The 22,427-nt window shown below is 43.6% G+C and overlaps 1 protein-coding gene across 2 annotated transcripts in view; it reads right to left on the bottom strand.

Moving 5' to 3' along the window:
* The window catches only part of ATP8A2 (ATPase phospholipid transporting 8A2), a 636,199-nt gene that overhangs the window by 531,032 nt on the left and 82,740 nt on the right, over window positions 1-22,427 (bottom strand). The window contains exon 2 of one of the 2 annotated variants that reach the window (XM_008021766.3): window positions 11,013-11,157. The exons of the other annotated variant lie outside the window; for it this stretch is intronic. Coding sequence (XP_008019957.3) covers window positions 11,013-11,157 — 145 coding nt within the window. The remainder of the gene's footprint in view (window positions 1-11,012; window positions 11,158-22,427) is intronic. 2 annotated transcript variants of the gene reach the window in all.

The following is a 22,427-nucleotide window of genomic DNA, read 5'->3' as shown; positions in this document are numbered from 1 at the left end:
GAGGGCCCTAATCAGCTGAATCTAAAGCAGGTGGCTCCCAAGTGGGGTTTGGGAGGACGCTATCAGAGCTTATATTTATATATACCTTCAAAAAATAAGCTTCAGGAACACTTATTAAATGCACTGACATTGGTGTCCCAACAAGATACTACGTAATGTGGCTGGAGAGGAACCTCCTTAAATGGGAAGGGTAAGCAGTGCTATGGACTGAACTGTGTCCTTCCTAAAATTCGTATGTTGAAGCCCTAACCCCCAGTGTGATGGGATCCTATTGTTGGGCCCTTTTGGAGATCAATAGGATTAGATGAGGTCACGAGGGTGGGGCCCTCAAGATGGGATTAGTGCCCTTACTAGAGACAGAGAGCGCTCACTCTGTCTCTCCCTCACTCTTGCTCTTGCTCACTCTCTCTGTTCCAGCAGGACACAGCAAGAAGGCAGCTATCTGCAAGCTAGGAGAGAGCCCTCACCAGAAACGGATCATGCTGGCATTCGGATCTTGGACTTCCAGCCTCCAGAATTATGAGAAGACCAATGCCTGCTTACGCTCCCCAGTCTATGTATTTTGCTATGGCAGCCTGGGCTAATACAGGGACAACGGTGGCACCCTCCCTGTCTGTCTCTCTCCTTACTACTACACATTTCAATTTCCAGGTCCCAGCTAGGTGGAGTCATGGATCACTTTATCTAATTTAAACTAAATTAACCCTCCCAAAAGAACAAATGGCTTAAGAGTCATGCAACAAAACCACAAATTGGAAATGATACTGATGAATAATGGAATTACAAGAAAATAAACAGCAGCAGAATTGACACTTACATTCCTAGTAAAAGCTCTTTAAAACCATTTTACTAGGTTAAACATTAGGGTAATTTAATTAAATCTGACAAATCGGCCAAAAAATTCAAAATAATAGAGAAGACTGAACAATATGTATTTACATCCACAATTCTTAACAGAGAATCTTGGTAAATACGTACTGGGTCTTCAGTAATAACAAGGATAGCACATGTATACGGGTGTTTTAAATATAAAATATAAATATTAAAGGTTCATGCTAAAAAATTTTACAGGCCAGGTGCGGTGGCTCACGCCTGTAATCCCAGCACTTTGGGAGGCTGAGGAGGGTGGATCATGGGGTCAGGAGATCGAGACCATCCTGGCCAAAATGGTGAAACCCCATCTCTACTAAAATACAAAAAAATTACCCAGGCGTGGTGGCACGCGCCTGTAGTCCCAGCTACTTGGGAGACTGAGGCAGGGGAATCACTTGAACCCAGGAGGCAGAGGTTGCAGTGAGCCGAGATCATACCACTACATTCCAGCCTGGTGATAGAGCAAGACTCTGTCTCAAAAAGAAAAAGAAAAAGAAAAAAAAATGTACAAATGGGACATCCAACGAAAAAGTTTTGGAGACCACTGATATAGACAGAGAATTTACATGAGAGTTAGGTCCACTCCCAAGCTGAAGTCTTTTCTAAGCTGAAACCTGCCAGCCGTCTCCAAAAGTCTTTCGAGTGATAGTATATGTTATACGTATACTGAATATGCGTAGAATAATCCATCAGAGTGACTAATGCCATCCCAAAATCAGCCCGAAATCATTTTTAATGACATCTAATACAAAATAGTACCGGCTAAAAACATATGATTTCAGTTTTGAAGAGCTGGCTTTCATTTAAGAGAAAAGAATGGGTCAGCATTTGAATGACCAAACCCAACCTCATGGATTTCAGGAAATTTCTTTGTTAAACATCCCTACATCCCCACAATGGTCAGACCTCTCCTTTTGTTCTCTCTAAGCATTGTCCCTCTTGAAAGGGTTGCTGATTAGCATTTCTGAGTCAGCTTTTGCTGTCTGTTGAGTGACTCAGCCAGAAGTAGTAGAACAAACACTTAGATGCAACTTTCTGGATAACGACACAGAAGCTCACATGACTAAACTGAGCAGAAACAGAGCAGTCTACTTTGCTACCTAGTTTTTCAACTTAAGCAACTAGATCAGACATTATGCAAACAAACTTTTGGTGCTGTTTGTGAGCACAGGGAATTCCTTGATGCCCAGAGAGTAAGGGTTTTCCCATCTACTCATCACAACAAACATGAATACATTGATCCTTTTTCCGTCTGACCATCTTCCCTTCAAAATCGTGTCTGTTTCCAATTAAAGACCCAAACATTTACCAAAGTATTCAACAGAAAAACAAGAGTTTAGCATTTCTAGTTGATTTTAAGATTTGTTTAATTTTGAGAAAATTGTACACTTTTTTTCTTTTTCTGAGACGGAGTTTCACTCTCGTCACCTAGGCTGGAGTGCAGTGGTGCGATCTCTGCTCACTGCAACCTCCGCCTCCTGGGTTCAGGCAATTCTCCAGCCTCAGCCTCCTGAGTAGCTGGGATTACAGGTGCCCGCCACCATGCCTGGCTAATTTTTGTATTTTTAGTAGAGATGGGGTTTCACCATGTTGGCCAGGCTGGTCTCGAACTCCTGACCTCAGGTGATCTGCCCACCTCAGCCTCCCAAAGTGCTGGGATTACAGGTGTGAGCCACCACACCTGGCTGAAAATTGTATACTTGTAGCAGAGTTGCAAAAATAATAGAGCTGAAATCTATCCTTCGCCCAGTTTCCCCACAATGTTAGCATCTTACATCACCATAGCACAATTACCAAAACTAAGAAAGTAACACTGCAACAATGCTAATCCAATTACAGACTTTATTCAAGATTCACCAGTTTTTCCACCAATGTATCTTTTCTGTTCCAGAATCCAATCCAGGGACCCACACAGTACTTACCTGACATGTCTTGGGTCTCTTCCGATTCTGGTTGAATTTTAATTTGTCTCACAAATCCTGATGCTTAATTCTTTTTAATCAAGAATCATAAATGCTCCCAAGTTCACAGCAGACAATAAGAGTTAACAGAATTTGGGAAGAGGAGAGAGGGGAAATAAATTACTGGCCAAAATTCTCAAACCAAATGCCTTTACCTATTTTAAACAGTGGGAATGGCACAGATATTTCTTTGGTCAAATTCAAACTGGGCTCCATTATCCACCCACACAGGGGTCAACTTGATAAAGAAATCACCATGAAAGTCTGTCCTCTCAGACATTTGCTGTTCCCTTAGAAACACCAAATATAAAACTAGTCCAACGCTGACAGGCTTTTCTGTTGCTAAAAATATGCTTCAAGAAAGCTCACACATTCAATGGTTACCTGGAATGTACTATGCCAAAGCTCCCTCAATTCCAATATTTTCATCTGCAGGATTCCTCAAAAGACTTGTCCAGGGGTGTAAAGCTGATAACAGTTCTCATTACAAGATTCTTCTGTGGCATTAATTGCTGCTGGTACATCCAAAATAAGAACTCAGGATTGTGGTGCCATTCACGTTCAGAAAATACAGTGCCTGGCTTGGAAATTACCCAAGTGTATCTGCTTCTAACCCAAAAGCGGTATACCCAGAAGGAAAATCTGGAGACTATTTTCAACATCAGCAATTACTCTTGATAAGGAATACTTTTACCTTTGCCAAGCTTGATAAAGACTGCAGTCTCAAACCAGAGATTATGTAAACCTGGTTTTTAAGATAATGATCTTTACATCAATCAAAAAAAGTTATGATTCTGCCAGGCGTCATGGCTCATGCCTGTAATCCCAGAACTTTGGGAGGAAAGGGCAGGAGGATCACTTGAGGTCAGGAGTTCGAGACCAGCCTGGCCAACATGGTGAAACCTCGTTCTCCACCAAAAATGCAAAAATTAGCCGGCCGTGGTGGCAGGTGCCTGTAATCCCAGCTACTCGAGAGGCTGAGGGGCAGAAGAATCGCTTGAACCCAGGAGGCAGAGGTTTGCAGTGAGTGGAGTTCACTGTAGCCTGGCCAATAGAGTGAGACTCCATCTCAAAAAAAAGAAAGTTGTGATTCTAACTAGGATGCTGGTATTGCTCCTTTGCTAAACTATAAGCAGCTTGTGCATTAAGACCAGATCCTACATAAATTCTGTAGCATTAAAACATTGAGAGAATTCTTCAACCTCACAGGACTCAGTGACATTGAATCTAGTACCACATATATAATCTCTCTCCACTATTCATGGACCAATTGGTTATTGAAGATTATTTTATTCTTTTTATTCCTTAAGACAAAAATATTCTTTTAGAATTATGATCCCATCTAATTAAACTTAAGGGCTTCTGCACAGCAAAATAAACTATCAACAGAGTGAACAGACAACCTACAGAATGGGAGAAAATATATGCAAACTGTACATCTGACAAAGGTCTAATATGCAGCATCTATAAGGAACTGAAACAAATTTACAAGAACAAAATACTAACAACAGCATTAAAAAGTGGACAAAGGATGTAACAGACACTTTTCTAAAGAAGACACACATGCAGCCAACAAACATATGAAAAAAAATGCTCACGATCACCGAACATTAGAGAAACGCAAATCAAAACCACAATGAGATACCATCTCACACCACTCAGAATGGCTATTGAAAAAGCCAAAAACTAACATATGCTGGTGAGGTTGCAGAGAAAAGGGAACACTTATACACTGTTGGTGAGAGTGTAAATTAGTTCAACTATTGTGAAAAGCAGTTTGGAGGTTTTTCAAAGAGCTAAAAACCGAACTACCATTCAACCCAGCAATCCTATTACTGGGTATATACCCAGAGGAACATAAGTCCTATTACCATAAAGGTACATGGACTCCAATGCTCACTGCAGTACTATTCGCAACAGCAACGACATGGAATCAACCTAAATGTCCATCAATGACAGACTGGATAAAGAAAGTGTACATATACACTATGGAATACTACGCAGCCATAAAAAAGAATGAGATCATGTCTTTTGCAGGAACGTGGATTAAGGGGGAGACCATTATCCTTAGCAAACGAACACAGGAACAGATAATCAAACATCGCATGTTCTCACTTACAAAAGGGAGCTAAATGGTGAGAACTCATGGACACAAGGAAGGAAACAACAGACACTGAGGCCTACTTGAGGGTGGAGGGTGGGAGAAGGAAGAGGTGCAGAAAAAATAACTATTAAGGCCGGGCACAGTGGCTCACACCTGTAATCCCAGCACTTTAGGAGGCCAAGGCAGGTGGATCACCTGAGGTCAGGAGTTTGAGACCAGCCTGGCGAACATGGCGAAACCCCGTCTCTACTAAAAATATAAAAATTAGCCAGGCATGGTGGCACATGCCTGTAATCCCAGTTACTCAGGAGGCTGAGGCTCAAACCCAGGAGGCAGAGGTTGCAGTGAGCCAAGATTGCACCACTGCACTCCAGCCTGGGCAAGAGAGTGAGACTCTGTCTCAGGTAATAATAATAATAATAATAACTATTGAATACTAGGCTTAGTATCTGGGTGATGAAATAATATGTACAACAAACCCCTATGACATGAGTTTACCTGTATAACAAACCTGCACACATACCCCTGAACCTAAAATATAAGTTAAAACAAAACAACCAAAAAAACAAGGTAAAAAAACCTTAGGATCTCAGCATAATATTATAAACAATGATACTGTACCAACCTAGCACACAGTGCTCAATTCCTTTTTCTGCAAAGGTAATACTCTATTTAAAATTTACCTTGGCAAAGCCAACAAAAATTTATCAAAAATTTACATGAAGTAATTTTCCTTTAAGGCAAACCAACCTGAAGAAATGCAGTAACTTGACAAAGCTCGAGTTATCACTGTAATTAAGTTTTTGCTAGCTAAAACGCCCACCTGAAATGAATGAGTCATTCAAAACTGAGTAACTGTAAACATTCCTAACTAGCTTTGAAGACCTCATTTCAAATATTGAAGAAAACTGCCTTATGGCTTTGAAATTCACTATTTCAAATGGCATGCTGAGAATCGCAGAGAAAGATTACATATGTCTGATAGTGATGACGTAAGTATTGCTCATTCCTTTGATCAGTACATTATTTCAAGATTTTTCTGGGGGAAAAAAACATTTTAACTTTAAACGTTTTTGAAAATTTAGATATATAAAATTAAAAATTCACCACCCATTTCCTCTAAATAGTGAGCTTTTGTAAGCATTTCATATTTAACTTAAAAGGATATGATGCTATTTATACAAAATGTCCAGTACAGGGAAATCTATAGAAATATAAAGTAAATTTGTGGTTCCTTAGGGGTGGGGGGAGGAAGGGATGGGAGATGACAGCTAGAGTATAATATTTCTTTTGGAGGTGATGAAAATGTTCCAAAATTGACTGTGATGATAGTTGCACAACTCTATGAATATATTAAAAATCACTGAATTGTATACTTTAGATGGCTGAATTATGCACTAAAAACTTTAAAACATTTGAAAGGAGATATGATTGTACACTTCAGGAAAAGGAGATCTTGTTAGGTGGACACATACATAATCCTACATATGTGCATAAACATCGAATCCCATTAATTACTATTCACTTCTAGAGGATGAGGAAAGTTATTGTTCTCATAGTTAAGGTCCTAGAAAATCAATCCCTAGTAGAAAAAGACTACTTCATAATTCTCCATCATTATGATCATCTGAATTCATTGGCTTCAATAATGAAAAGCTTAATAAACCTACCACAGGCTTCGGATCAAACACTGGTGTTACTTTCAGTGTCAAGAACAAGAACAAGGTTTGGTGAGACATCTACATACATGGCACAGTCCCTCCCCAAAATTCAACGAATTGGGCAGAATTTGGAGTTCTCATGTAGTGCACTCCCCTGGGGGTGCTAAGGCCACAGTGGACCCCAGAGGGGACCTCACTCCTGCTTTCTAGGCATTTCCCCAGACCCACCCTCTTTTTTAAGTCACATCAATTCCATTCCAGTAACCTTGGGCCATGGAATTCCTGTCCTGAATGACAGCATGTCGCCCCTCGCTGCCCTCCCTTCCTCTGCATCAAACTCCCATTCCTAGTCAAACGCCAGCTGCCCAGAAAGGGAAGTGCAGAGCAACTGCTATGATCCAGAGGGTTTCAAGCCAAAACGGGCTTGGGGTTGAGGAAAGTAGGGGAGAGAACTCTGTTCCAGAGGGGACAGGCCTGCCAGGGGGTACAACATTCAGGTAAGTCAGACAGCCCTGAGTCCGCAGACTAGCCTGAGCCTCATCTATCCCATGTGCTCCCTTCTTTTCAAAGAACTCAATTTAGGGGCAAATGAACTGGGATAAACTCTCCATGCCCCTGCCTCTAAGAAAACCATTAACCTTTTCTCCAGAAAAATTATATTAAAAAACAAATCCTTTATCCTTTTATAAAAATATTCCTTTGGGCCGGGCGCGGTGGCTCAAGCCTGTAATCCCAGCACTTTGGGAGGCCGAGACGGGCGGATCACGAGGTCAGGAGATCGAGACCATCCTGGCTAACACAGTGAAACCCCGTCTCTACTAAAAACACAAAAAACTAGCCGGGCGAGGTGGCGGGCGCCTGTAGTCCCCGCTACTTGGGAGGCTGAGGCAGGAGAATGGCGTAAACCCGGGAGGCGGAGCTTGCAGTGAGTTGAGATCCGGCCACTGCACTCCAGCCCGGGCGACAGAGCAAGACTCCGTCTCAAAAAAAAAAAAAAATATTCCTTTGAATAGCTTTACTAACTTTTAGCAAACATTCATGGCCAAGATAAAACGCCTTATTTTTAAAAATCATTATGATAAAACGTGAGTTCAGTAACATTAAAGTGCTAAAATAACATAGCTCGACATTTTCTAAAATCCTTAAACCATAATGCTAAGAAGCTTTATAATCATTTTTGTTTGTTTGTTTGTTTGTTTGTTTGAGACAGAGTCTTGCTCTGTCGCCCAGGCCAGAGTGCAGTGGTGTGATTTTGGCTCATTGCAATCTCTGCCTCCTGGATTCAAGTGATTCTTGTGCCGCAGCCTCTCGAATAGCTGGGGACTACAGGCACGCACCACCACACCCGGCTAATTTTTGTATTTTTGGTAGAGATGGAGTTTTGCCATGATGGCCAGGCTGATCTCAAATCCTAGCCTCAAGTGATCCACCCACCTTGGCCTCCCAGAGTGCTGGGATTACAGGTTAGCCATTACACCTGGCCTATAATCGATTTTTTAAAGAACTACAAGTCACTGATCACCATTAGTAATTCCTATTTAAACACACAGTCAAGGTGAACCAAACACTCAAGGACCACATTTTAATTTCTTAGCCCCTATCCAGTGCACACAGAAACTTATGCTCACAGTATAAGCCATGAACTCAGAAATTATACGAATTGTAATATATTTCAACTAATTCAATTATATACTTATATAAAGCTTTAAATAGAATAGTTGGTAACTGCCTACTTTATTCCTAACCGATCCACTGTACATCTACAACTTACTCTGGCTCTCTCAAAACAGTACAAATGAAACTGCACAGCAGGCAGCCACTCGGAATCCCTCTGGCTAATAGGACAATCAGTCTGGGTCAACTTTCAATCTTGATTACAGAACAGGTAGTGAAGCTCCATTATCAGTGCTCTTAAAAATCTTTACCTTCCAGCTGGGCGTGGTGGCTCACGCCTGTAATTCCAGCACTTCGGGAGGCTGAGGCGGGTAGATCACCTGAGGTCAGTAGTTTGAGACCAGCCTGGCCAACATAACAAAGCCCCATCTCTACTAAAAATACAAAAATTAGCGGGCACGGTGGCAGGCACCTGTAATCCCAGCTAACTGGGAGGCTGAGAATCACTTAAACCCAGGAGGCGGAGGTTGCAGTGAGCCGAGATCATACCACTGCACTCCAGCCTGGGGGACAGAGCAAGACTCCATTTCACAAAAAAAAATAAAAAATCTTTCTCTTCCATTAAAACAAAATAATTTAGACAAAAACAAAGGTCTCTATTTTATTCTCCCAGACTTAGGCATACACAAATGGATAACAAAATTAAAAGAATTAATAGGAATTAAGCAAAAATACAACTTGAAAACACACTAGAGTGTAAAAAGAAAAGTAGCTCTTCAATTCCCATATCCTTACACAGTGTATATATTTTAGAAAATCACCTTTTTGAAAGCAATTCAATAGAAACACATATGAGAAGGTGTGAAGAAATGGAACTATATGAGCAGGGCAGGATTCCAAATGGTTTAGGTAAAGTCACAGAGTTGTGCAACCATCACCCCAAAATGAAACCTCAGCCACATTCACAGTCATTCCCACGTCCCTCCAACCTTTTCCCTCTTCTCCTTCCCCAGGAATCTACCTCATAACTCTATAAATCTGCCTCTTCTGGATACTTCATATAAATGGAATCATGCACTATGAGGCCTTTTGTGACTGGCTTGTTCTACTTAGCATAATGCTTTCAAGTCTCATCCATGTTGTACAATGTGTCAACATTTCATTCCTTTTTATGGCCCAATAGTATTCCATTGTACGGATATACTTCATTGTATTTATGCATTTATCAGCTGATGGACATTTAGATTATTTCTACTTTTGGGCTGTGATAATAATAATGCTGCTGTGAAATATATGTATACAAGTTTCTGTGTGGACATAGGTTTTCATTTCTCTTGGGCAGATACACCCAGGAGTGGAATGGCTAGGTCATACGGTAACTTTACACTGAACCTTTTGAAGAACTACCAAACTGTTTTCCAAAGCAGCTCCATCGTTTTTCACCCCCAACAGCAATGCATGAGGGTACCAAGTTCTCTAAATCATCGTCAATACTTGTTATTTGTCTTTTTGATTGGAGTCACCCTAGTTAGTGAAGTGGTAACTCCCTGTGGTTGATGCTCTGTATCTTAAACGAAGCCCACACATTCTGAAATGGGGACTCAGCTATTCTTCCAAGTTACACTTTTAAGTATAAAATATGTCCAACTGTCATTCTTAAAACCCAAAATAAAGCTGCATAATCTGACACCCCTTTAATAAGTGAAAATTCCACCTCCATATAATATGCACCATTATTCTACCCCAATAATGTCCAACAGCCTGACCTTTCTACAGAAAGATGTCAGGCTAAGACGTCTGTACAAGTGTGAGTGCGGTAGTGGAATACTTGAACACATAACAAAGTTTTTGTATTTCAAAAAAGAACCCTGGATTGGAACTCAGGTTTGTCAATAATCTATGTGTAACCTGATAAATCACTGAACTTCTCTACACCCAAGCACGGTGATCTGAGCAGCTCACAGAACTACATCCTCTGAAGTCACTCCCAGATACAAAGTTGTTTAAGCCTGAAAGTTTAATGAAATTTGAAAATGTACACACACCCGTGCTAAAGAACTAGCTTTGCACAGCAGAAAACAAATTTACCCTTAGTAGTCAGATGGGCTGGGTTCAATTTCCAGGTCTGCCATTTAGGAGCTGTATGACTATAGGTACATTATTAGCATCTTTATATTCCAGTCTCCTGACCTGCTTCAAGAGGTTATGAAGATTCACTAAGCTGCTATAGCCAGAGTGTGTGACATAGCCGCCAGCAAAAGTAGACATTTAAACGCTAGCTTCTGTCCATCTTTCTGCTAACTCTGGGCAAAGTTTCCCAGCAAATGAAGACCTCTTAACAACTGTCGTGGACCACTGACAACTGAATGTGAGTCCTTGTGACTTGTGGGATTCCCTGATGAAGCACGTCCCCCACAGTACGGTCTGCAAATTGCTAAAGAGAGCTATCAACTGGCTTAAAACAAGGCTAGAAGGGGGTTCCGGGAAGGAAGCCCAGGCATGAAAAGAGCAGAGACCTCATTTTTGTCGGTGACATGAAAGGGAAAACTTCTCAGGGCTCACAGGCAGGCTGGGCGCAGAACGGATGCGCAGGAGAGGACGGTGAGGGCTGCGTTCGCACGAGCCCATTGGAAGCGCGGGGCTGCACTGCGGGCTGGCGGGGTGGGGAGGGGGCCGCGGAAGGCTCCGGAGACGGACGGGGGCCCGGCCAGGTGCGCGGCCAAGCCCCGCGCAGGAGGGCGAGCCCCTTCCCCGCTGCGACTCCACCGCCTTCCGCGCGAGCCGGCCGCCTTCTCCTACCTGATCTGGTTGTCGCGGAATTTGTTGAGATGCGGTTGGTTGAGGTAAATGGTGCGGGCGGGTGCCTCCAGCTGGTCTCCAACAGACGTGGCCCGGGACATCTCATCCTCTGCCTTCTTATAGCCCAAAGAAGAACGAACTGGTCCTGCAGAGACAGGGCGCAGGCAGAGAATACGACACAAAGAAGTCAACCGCCAGGCGGGAGGCGGCGAGCGCGGGCCGCGGGCGGGCGGCCACCAGCGGGGAAGGATGCTCGGGCGAGGCGGGCGTCGCCTCTGTACCTTGGCTCCCCCTGGAGACGCCGCCGCCGCCGCCGCAGCCCCGGTCGGCCCCGCCCCCGGCCCCGCCCCCGGCCCCGCCCCGCGCGGCCCCCGGCGCTTATGGAGCGAGCCCCGCCCCGGGTGAGCCGCCCCCAGCTCCTGCGCTCCCTCCCTGCAGGGCCCTGGCCGGGCTGGACGCCCAAGCTGCGTGCGGGGCCGGGGAGGGCGATCTTGCGGGGGCGCCAAGGCCAGCGGCACCCCCAGCCATCTGGCCCAGCGTACCCTCTAGTCCTGGGGACTGAGCTCTGGAACTGGGTTTTCTGGGCTCCTTTGATCTTCCTTAGGAACAGAGACAGCAGCAATGGGAATGCACCCTGCAAGCAGCCACCGCAGAAAGAGATGGCGAAAGCACACCTCTGGGCAGTAAAAATGGGCTTCCCAGACCCCAGGGTGAAGGGCTTGCTCCCACCATGGTCTGCAAGGGATCCGCTGCTCTTCTCCCTACAGGCACCTGGAGAACTGAGTACACTAGCTGTCCCAACCCAGCTCTGGACCAGCACGCGAGCTTTCATTTTATTGCTTAAATTACTGTTTCTGTGGCTACGTGGCACGCCAGCCTAGCTCAGCACTTGATTTCAGTCCTATGGGTCAAGCCTTTTTGGGTGACCCCAAACCCCCACCCCCCAATAACCTTCACTTGAGACGTTCCAGCCTAGACCTAGAGAAGGATCCAGTTATTACTGAAACTGGTACAGGCACGTAGATCTTAAACTCATCTCCAACTCTAAAGCAGCATCCCTTGTTAGAAGGGGCTGCCCAGCTTGAGAAGTGACCTTCAGAGAAGAGGCGTCTTTTCAGAAAAATTAATACCCTACAGATGAAGCCTTATCTTGTTTTTCTTAAATATACATTAGCCCTCTAATACTTGCCATGCTTTCCAACTATCAAAGAAACGGACGTTGCACATCATTAAAAAACTGACATCTTACACAAGCAAACCTTCACTTCCCTGTTACAAAGAATACTTTTCACTGTCAAAGAGAAACACTTTGAAAGTTTTGGCTACATCATCTTTTTCAAGTGATTAGAAGGATGATAATCTTTATCCTAAGAAAGGGACAAGCGAAACGTAAACTCGTTTACTGAAAGCTGACATATTATTCTGAATATTAAGTAAGAGTTAAGTCTGAAATGGGCTAAGGCTTCTCCCTTCACCCAGATGGGGACGCCTAGTGGATGCAGGCTCCAGGGGTCAAGCCGGGTCCCTGGTCACAGGCCAGGCACACTCCAGTTTTCCTCTTGCTTTCTGTGTGTGCCCACAGTGCCCTGGCTATTCCTCACTCAGACATGATCCCTCACCTCCTTCCCTCCAACCTCCCACTTTCGGGGGTCTTTCTGGCTCCATGGGACACTGCTTGGTCCACTACTCATCAGCAAGTGGCAGCAGAGAGCAAGAATCCCTTCTCCAGACTGTCTGGCCCACCAGCTGGGGCGCCCGGACTGCAATAAGGGAAGGACAGGTGTTGGAGCATTTGCTGATGTAAGACAGATGGAGAATATTTTCGAAGCTAGCCTATATGGAAGTATTGCTTTTCTCTCTGCCCACTTACCCTGCCTTGTCTTCCTCCACAGTACCAGATATCATCATTACCTGAGTTTATTTATGGATGCTCTGCCTCACTGCACCCAGGAGCCTAAGCTCCAGAACAGTAGGGACAGGCTGGGTTCACTGAACAGAGCTTGGTCAAAGTGGTTCATTGCTCACCGAGTGGCTCTCAGTTCCCCTGTGCATTCGTATTACCAGTGCAGCTCTCACAATGTTCCTGGGCCCTGCCCTCTCAGATTCTGTGCTCACTGTGTTTTGTTTCTCAAGCTCACTAAGTGATGCTGATGAGCACCCAGTCAGGATCACTTGTTAGATGCCGCTGAGAACACAAAAACAAAAGATCAGGTTCCTGCCCTCGAAAATGTTCCCTCAATTAAGGCATGAAGGTGTAACCATAGTTACTTACCAGGGTGTGACTAAGGGTGGGCCCAAAGGTGCTAAGGAGGCTCAGAGGTCAGCAGCTTCTTTGTGCTGGGGGAAGGCAGGTGGTGGAATAGATTCTGAGTACAGACAGAAGAGCCTGGCAATGTGGGTGAGGTGTGGATTAGGAAAGGGAAGGGCATTGTGGGCAAGGGCAAGAAGAGCTTAAGCAAAGGCCCAAGCAGACAAAATGGTATTGGGGCCAACTAAAAAAACAAATCAACCCTGAGGGTCCAAACTGGGAAAAAAGAGAAAAGAAGTTCACCAAAAAAAGTAGCCTGTGGCCAGACTGTGGATGACTCAATGTCAAGCACAGAAGCTTGAACTTCATCCTGAAGGTCACAGGAGGCCACAGAAGATTTCTGAGCTAGAGAGAAGAGCATCTGGCAGTGACAGCAAAGGGGGAACAGCAGGAAAGGAGAATTTTCAGATAAGGGGACCAGGTAGGAAATAAGTTCTACAATCTAGAAGCAAGATGATAAAAGCATGAATTAAATGGAGGATGGGATAAAAGGATGGACATGAGAAACCTCTCAAAAGAAAACCGTGAGCTAGGCACAGTGGCTCATGCCTGTAATCCCAACACTTTGGGAGGCCAAGTTGGGAGGATTCCTTGAGCTCAGGCGTTTGAGTCCAGCCTAGGCAACATAGCAAGACCTCATCTCTACCAAAAATAAAAAAAGAAAGAAAGAAAACTCTGCAAGATCTCTGGGGAGGTGAGGTTTAAATGTGTGCACCAGAAAAGGAAGAAACACGAGACCACTGAGGTTTGAAGAAGACTGGGACAAAAAAAAAAAAAATCACTGATAGAAATAATAACAGGAACAATAACTTTTCCAAACAAGAATTTAGATGTTGGATAACAAATATTGTAGTGAAAAAAATTATTGACACGAGTAAATAGTGATGACGGAATGAAATGGAATAATATCTCCCACTTACCTACCTAGCATGCTTCAGGCCAACACAGCTTTCTATACCATGGCAGGGGAAATCTGGGGATTTTTTTCTAGGTAGAAATAGTTATACCACCCCGTACCTGTCCCTGAGATTCAGATAAATTTTTTCTACCTCAGTGGCCTCATCTCAACCTAACCCTGTATTAGAGAAAAACATTAATATTTTCCAAAAAATTTGTGGAAAACATATTGCCCAAGGAAACATTATACCATCTACAGCAAAGCACATTATGACTAAGGTTTCAAATTCAGACTCATGAGATAATTCTGAGTTAATGCATTTTGCAAATACCACCACATAAAATGAGTATACGCTTACACCTCCCCCATATAATCAGGCGCCGTGTCAGCAGAGAGTGGGAGTTCGATAAATGTCTATTAGTTGAGAAAGAAACCAAAGGGAAGGGAAAGAACTAAGAGAACAAGAGTAAGCAAAGAGAAAAGCACTAAATTTGCCCCCACCCCCACCCTGCCAAGTGGAAATGCAGACAAGACAGTGGAAGGTCAAGGCCGTGAGGGCAGAGACTTTGTCTTGTTCACAGCTCCATCCCTGGATAGAGTGCCCTGGATCATGCCTAGCACACAGTAGGCGGTCTGAAAGAATATGTCAAACGAATACATAAGAGGCTGATGTAGTAGGTACCTTTAAAAGGCACCTACCCAGTCGCTGAACCAGCCTTTCCCTTGTCTGTCTCCCTTGAACCAGACCTCTTTCCTCATACAAGCCAGGGAGCCCACGAGCTGGGTTATACCGTGCAATCCCGTCTACTTGTTACAGCTCTTTGGGCCAGGGATGGTTACTTGGTTCCAAATTGGGCCACCAAGGGTCTCTCTCCTGGGAACTTTGACATGGGAACTAGTAAGGACCATTTCTGCATGTGGCTGACCTATTAGCGTACACACACCAGGTCTCTAGATGGCCATCTTCTACCCTCTGAGTGGACCAGGAGACAAAGAAAGGATTTTGTCTGAGATAGAGATGAGGAAGCTGCATGAAGAGCCACGGCAACAGCCCCAATAGTTTTCTGGGTCCTAGGTCCAGTCCTCTCCAAGATCCCAGCTGAATTGGGGGGTTTGGGTTCCATAAGCCACCACTGGATCATTCTATAAACTTCTCATAACCACATATCTTAACTAGTATGGTAAAGCAGTGTGCAGAGAACCTGTTTTCCCCTATAAGATGGAAAAGCAAGAAGGGTTAAAGAGGAAGGACAAATTCCTATTGACCTGTAGATCACCACCAGGTGCCCAGGATTTTAGATAATCTGGCACAGATGCTGTTAGATGCCACAACCCAGACCCAGGAGGTTGAATCTGACAGAGGGAAGTTTTCAGGGCAACATCTGGGCCAGTAGGTTTTGATGAAGCCCCAAAGTCAGTGGGAAGTGCAACACTAATGAGATAAGCACCCCTGTCCTCCTCCTCCCGCCTTCCAAGTTTCTGCCCGGGGTTGGAGAAAGAACAGAACGTTAGGAAATCGAGGGAGATAGTAGAGAATGCCCACCAGAGACCAGCAATAAGAGGACAGGTGAAGAACAGGGAAGGGCAGAGGAGAGCAGATCGGTTACAGTAGACACACCAGTGGCCCACAGAAGCATGAGGGGTGGAAGGGGAGGGATGCTCACTAAGCTGCTCCAGTGCCACCAGCCGCTCACCTTCCACCAGCTCTAGCTCTCTGGTTGATGCCTCCTCCATGTACTTCGTTCACTTCATTGTACAAAATGTATATTCTCATATTTTCAACCTTCTAAACACGATTGGTCATGTTTTTCATTTCACTGAATGACTCAGATTCCTCATCATTTCACTCACTTAGAATGTGTGTGTGGCAATAAGAATGTGGAAGTCACTGGCGAGGAAGCAGGGACAATGACGGACCTCACATTGTCGGGGAGCAGGTAAAAGTGAGGACAACACCCAGTTTCTATCCATTACATAAACAAATTCCATGGAGATGGATTTGGGGAAGAAAATGAAAAATGCTGAGAAGTTTTTGAAATTTGCTCCAATATATTAAATATTATAATAATATGTATGCATGTATTAGTTTATTTATAATAACTTTTATGTAACATACATAAATAAAAGCATAAACTAAATAGGTCAGGGAGTTAAGGACTTCAAATAAGGGATTAAACACAAAAGAACAGTCAACATTAGGGCAAATTATTACTGTTTCATTGCCTTAAGTAACACAGAAACAAAATCCTTAACTCCAAACTGCAGTATTTTCACCCTAACTTAATTCAAAATGTTTAAAACTCCAAAACATGCCTGAGACACATCTAGTCCATTTCCCTGGCAAAGAAGTTTCATTATCTCAAAAAAAAAAAAAAAAAAAAAAAAAAAAAACACTTTGGAAAGAAATACCTTCATCTTCCTTCCTACACCAGTCACACAGGCCACCCTCATCTTCCTCCTATCGCCAGTCACACAGGCCGTCCCACGTCAGTCAGGCTGTAACTGTGCTCCTTACGCACAGAATGAAAAGTCAAGGTGGAGTCAGACCAGGGCTTGGACACTGTTGTGCAATAATATGTCTGGTCTTTGTCTTCAGTTCCTGCGAGGCAGCCTCTAAAACCTGGAATTTCCCAGTGATAGGAGCATCTTCGTTATTCATGGTGGACCCCTCTGTGCACACCTGAGCTCATGCTAAGATGATGACTCATGGTGGGTTGCTCGATGGTTTAAGAATGGGGTCCAGCCATCCCAGAAAGGCCAATCATGTGGTTAGAGGGTTGGGGGTTTGAGCCGGGTGATTCAGTCTGACCTTCCAACCTCTGGGGAGGGGAAAGGGGGATGGAGGTTGAATTCATGTGACCAATGATCCAATTAATAATGCCTACATAATGAAACCCCAATAGAAACCTGTGGACACTGAAACTCAGGGGAACCTCCCAGGTTGGTGATTCACATCAATATGCCAGGAAGAGACACACCTTGAAGACACACAAGCTTCATGTTCAGGACCCTCCCAGACCTCAACCTCTGTGTCTCCAATTGGCTGGTCCTGACTTCTCTCCTTTGTAATAAAACTGTAACCATAAGTGTAGCATTTTTCTGAGTTCTTTGAAGGGGCAGTGGGACCCTTGAATATATAGCCAGTTGGTCAGATGTGCAGGTGGTCTGGGAACCCCGGAGCTTGCAGCTGGTAGTTGAAGCATGGACAATCCTCTAGAGGACTGTGCCCTTAACCTGTAAAGTCTGACCTCACTCCAGGTAGTTGATGTTAGAATTGCATTGCAGACATTTCTCTGTGAACTCTAGAATGATAGAGCCAAAAGGGAAACCTTATTATCAGTCACAAAACCATATTAGCTCAAATGAAAGATATGATTAGAAGCCAGATCTGCAGAAATTTGAATCCAATTCTCCTTTAATAGAACAGGCTGCTTCTTGTGAGCTTAGGTAAGCAGGCTACCATCTGAGCCTTGGTTTCTTCATCTGCAAAATAGAAATCAATTACATAAATCAAGGGTTGGCAAATTTTTCTGTAAAGTGTCAGTTGGTGAATATTTTAGGCTTTATGGGCCACATATGGTCTCTGTCTTATAGTCTCCTTCTTCTTTCTCTTCTCCCTCTTCTTCTTCTTCTTCACACATCTTTAAAAATGTAAAAACCAGTCTTACTTTACAGGCCATGGTTGGCTGAGCCCTTATATAAACGAAGTTCTTTTGCAGTTCACAGCCTGATTATATCCCAACTCCCAGTTAAATTTCTATAGCTGAAATTTCCTGGTAAACATAGGTATTCAAACTGTTATTACATGAATTAAGAAGTTGGTTATGTCTTTTTTCTAATGTTTTAGGTACTTGAAGAGTACGTAAAGGTAGTTTTCTCTTTGCCCCCAGAAAAATCTCTAGAAAAACAGTGCAGTCATTACAAAGCCTTTGTAACATGAGGCACGTGCGCATGTGTATACACACACATTCTGCTCCTCAAAAGAGTTTCAAGTTCAACTATGGCCTCTACCCCATATTTACAAAGATGTTTTATAATCCTTCAGAATACAGACACATCAAAAGCAGTTCAGCCATTGGGGAAGCACTTGGGCTTATTATTTCTCCTAATCAAACAGACACAATGAAAATGCTGTGCAAATGCAAAATGTGATTATTTTAGCCTTGCCAGACACATTTCGAAGGCCTTTTCAAGACCCTCCTTTGCACAAACCGCATCTCTCCAAATATAGCATCTGCAATCCACTTCTATCCAAGAATTCAAAAGAAATAAACACAAAGGGAAAGTGACACTGATGGGTCAGGATTTTTTATGACTGCAAATATTTGTTGGTTTCTTTCTTTTTTTCAGATCAGAGAAGATGCAAAGAGAGGCAGCAGGCCGTGGATTCTTTATGATGTAAAATATTGTTGGGTGTGGAATGCATTCAGTTACTGAGCACCCTAGATAGAAGGCATTTTGCAAAGTAGTGGGTAGGGAGAGGGGCATAAGCTTCCATTTTTGCAGCAACAGAGAGCAAGAAATGTGGAAATTCAAAGCACAAAGATGGCTGCCAGTCTCAGTGGGGGCCAAAGAAACAGGGCGATTTCATTCAGGAAGCCATTTGAAGTAGGCTTATAAGAATGATTATGATTTGGCTGTGCAGAGAAAGAGCAGAGCACTGCAGGTGTCACTGCACGTGAGCAGGGACACATGCTGGTGATATTTTATTTACAACCTAGTTGGCTCCAGCACAGTGGGTGAAAGTTGAGCCATTGTAATTTGAAGCCTTGTTTCCAATAAGTACAACAATATAAATTGGGCTTCTGTTCCTTGAAACCCATTTTATACCTTAGATATATTAAATTCATCCTGCAATTTAAATGAAAACAAGTATGCTTTTAAGGAAATGTATTTCATATCTAAAACCAAAAACCAACAAAAAAAAAAAAAGAAAAGCTATGCTTCAAACACTCAATTCAGAGTAATTTTTCATCTGGGCTGGATTGGTTGAGGTTTAAAAATACAAGTCCAGTGACTTCTCCTTAGCAACTTCCTCTGTTGCTAGGATAGACATTCTCCATTGTTCCTAGGACCCCAACACTGACCCAAGTTAGGGATACCAGCTCTAAAATCTCATTGCTGATTCAATATGCATAAACACCATCTTCGAACAGCTAATCTAGGAGACGGACGGTTTCCTTTGAAGTTGTGGTTTGCCTGTCCTCAGCATATTTTGTCTGTCTGTTTGTTTTTGTTTGAGACGGAGTCTCTCCCTGTTGCCTAGGCAGGAGTGCAATGGTGCAATCTCGGCTCACTGCAACCTCTGCCTCCCAGATTCAAGCAATTCTCCCACCTCAGCCTCCCAAGCAGCTGGGATTATAGGCACCCACCATCACGCCCAGCTAATTTTTGTATTTTTGTAGAGATGGGGTTTCACCATATTGGCCAGACTGGTTTTGAACTCCTGACCTCAGGTGATCCGCCCACCTCGGCCTCCCAAACTGCTGGGATTACAGGCATGAGCCACTGCACCCAGCCTTGTCCTAAGCATTTTGAAGACCCACACAGCTTGGCCAAAGGCACATGGCTTCACTGCAACCAGCCCCATAGCCAGCCCACCTCCCCAATGACATCAATGACCCCTCTCCTGCTGCTCCTGAACCCCACCCATGATGACCTTCTTTCCTCAAGACATCAGCTCTGTTCCTTCTCCACAGACCTGGTTCTTACTTTTCTTTACCTCAAATGTCATTCCCTAGGCTTTGCTAACTTCTTCCTGTCACTCAGGCATCAGCTTAAATGTCACTTCCCCACAGAAGCACTTGGTGACCACGCCCTAGCTACACTATTCCCGTTCTCACTTATTCCCTAACACCACACGTTATTTCTTGCACGGCACATACCACTCCACAAAATGTGTGTGTTCATTTTCTATCTTCCAACATTCTATAGGAGCTCCAGGAGGACAAGGCCCATGCTCGTCTTCATCACCTCTGCATCCCCAGGAAATGGGACACAGAAGGCATTCAGTAAACATGTTTGACGAGTGAATCAAGTGAACACAAAATTTCACATTCTCTCTTCAGTGGACAGAGAAAAATGCAATTCTTTAAATTTCGTCTGCAACTAATCCGACCCACCTCCTAAGGCATCATCCAGTATAGATAGCTGGGAAAAAAATGAAAATGTCCAGTTGTGTTTGTAGCTCAGTCCAATGTGAAAAGTTTAGATAAGTGGTATTCAGTCTTTCTTGAATAAGGACGCTTTAGCTCCCAGATGACTTCATCCTCCTCTGGCTTCTCTCTTGAAAATGATGCTGGGTCCATGGAGGGTAGAGATGGGGGCGTGGGGAACAGTTAGGATCCTTGCACGTAAATGCCTTCTGCCTCCTCTGGTCTGCAGAATAACATCCCTGGTGCCCTCGCTGGCATTTGGGCTATGTCTGTGACTGGTCTCGCTTGGCTTTGTCAAAGGGCATCTGTGTTCCCTAGATGGCTCTGCCTCACCTGGGCTACCTCTGCAGAGCCTACAGAGTCTGCTGTGCTCTCTCTGCCACCTTCTGTCAGCCTCACTCCACAACCCTGCCAAGCCGGGCCTCAGGGAAGCCCCAGGAGCTTTCAGATCAGCTCCCAGACCACATGAGAAGCATAGGTGGGCAGTTTGAGAAAACAGGACCTCCCTGTTGCTCCTCAGTACCCTCACTTATCCCACATACTTCATCTTTCCGACTGGGGAAACTTTCCCCAGGGAGAGAAATATCAAGGCGTATCTCATTACACTGCTTTCTTTCCTCCTCCTGCCTTCCATTCCACCTTCTGGAAATTAAAAACAGGTAAGTGTTTTAATGCACTTCCCTCATGCCATTCTTCTGGATTCCAAACAATCCTTAAAATTACAGTGACTGGAATTGCAGGTTTGCCCCAGCACATGCGGCTTCTGCTGGGCATGGTGAGTGCACCTGTAAATTCCAGCTACCCAGGAGGCTGAGGCGGGAGGATTGCTTGAGCCCAGGAGTTTAAGGCCAGCGTGGGCAACATAGCAAGACCCTCATCTCAAAAACAAAAACCCTGCTCAGGTATCTCTTCTTTAATGTGGAAAATGTTGAGAGTCAAGCCATCCAACTCTTGTAAGTATGAGATATTTATAATATAACTATATAATACAGATTAATATATACAATTAAGTATTGTATGTATTAGAAAGAAGAATTAGTCTACAAAGTCTCCTCATAAACAAAAAGCTGACTTGCCTATTTTTGAAAGACATACGATGAAAACGTCTTGATGTTTCTCTTGACATTCATTCTAATCTTTCTTGGGGAGGTGGAGGCTCCAAGCAGATGGAAGTCAGCAGTCAAGTACAAGAACTATCACGCCAGTTTCTCCTGCCAATCAGCCTGTCCTGTTTGCTTACTATCACTGGTCATATGAACCCAACGCTCTACTTCCATCAGCAATCTTAACCCACTAAATACATGCAGTCAGATTTGAGCAAGTCACTACAGAGACCAACTCATTCACCTTCATTCCCAACTCCACTGACACAAAATAGACTTTCCCAGTAGGATGGCTTTTCCCGACTCTCTTGTTGAGTTGACATTTTGTGTATCACGTTTTCTTCTCAGACACAGAAGTGAGAAAGTTTAAAATATGAGAAAATCTTTAAAAAGCAAGAGCACTGCCAAAGAGCTGCATACGGAATCATCTGAATCCAAGGCCTCCACAACCGACTCAGGTTGCCAGGTCAATTTGTTGTCTTTGCCATGTCACTAAGGTGCCATAGACGAGTGTGATAAAAAGCACAACTATTGTTGAGTCTACCACTGTTCTAAGCATCTGTATGTGTAAATCTGTCCAATCCTCATAACAATCATATGAGGAGCATGCTTATTTTTAGAGATAATTTTTTAGAGATAATAAAAATGGGGCAACGAGTAATTAAGCAACCAGCTCAATGCCCACAGGTGCATTTTTTTGTTTGTTACTATAAGAATCATCAATATGACCCCTATCTATATATGATCATCGATATGACCTTTTACCTTCATAAATCATCTATCTGACCTTTATATAAATGAGAGTGGCATTTCAAAGAGTTTCCCAAAATACACAATAAAATACCTGTTGACTAACTGAATCTTTTATCTTTATTAAGTTTTGTGGGGTTGTTAAAAATAAAAGTATACTCCTAGAGTCTATGCATTAAAAAGAAATACCAATAGCCATTC

Source organism: Chlorocebus sabaeus, chromosome 3 (assembly GCF_047675955.1).
Source record: "Chlorocebus sabaeus isolate Y175 chromosome 3, mChlSab1.0.hap1, whole genome shotgun sequence".
Lineage (NCBI taxonomy): Eukaryota > Metazoa > Chordata > Mammalia > Primates > Cercopithecidae > Chlorocebus > Chlorocebus sabaeus.
This window is presented reverse-complemented; position numbering and strand designations above follow the sequence as displayed.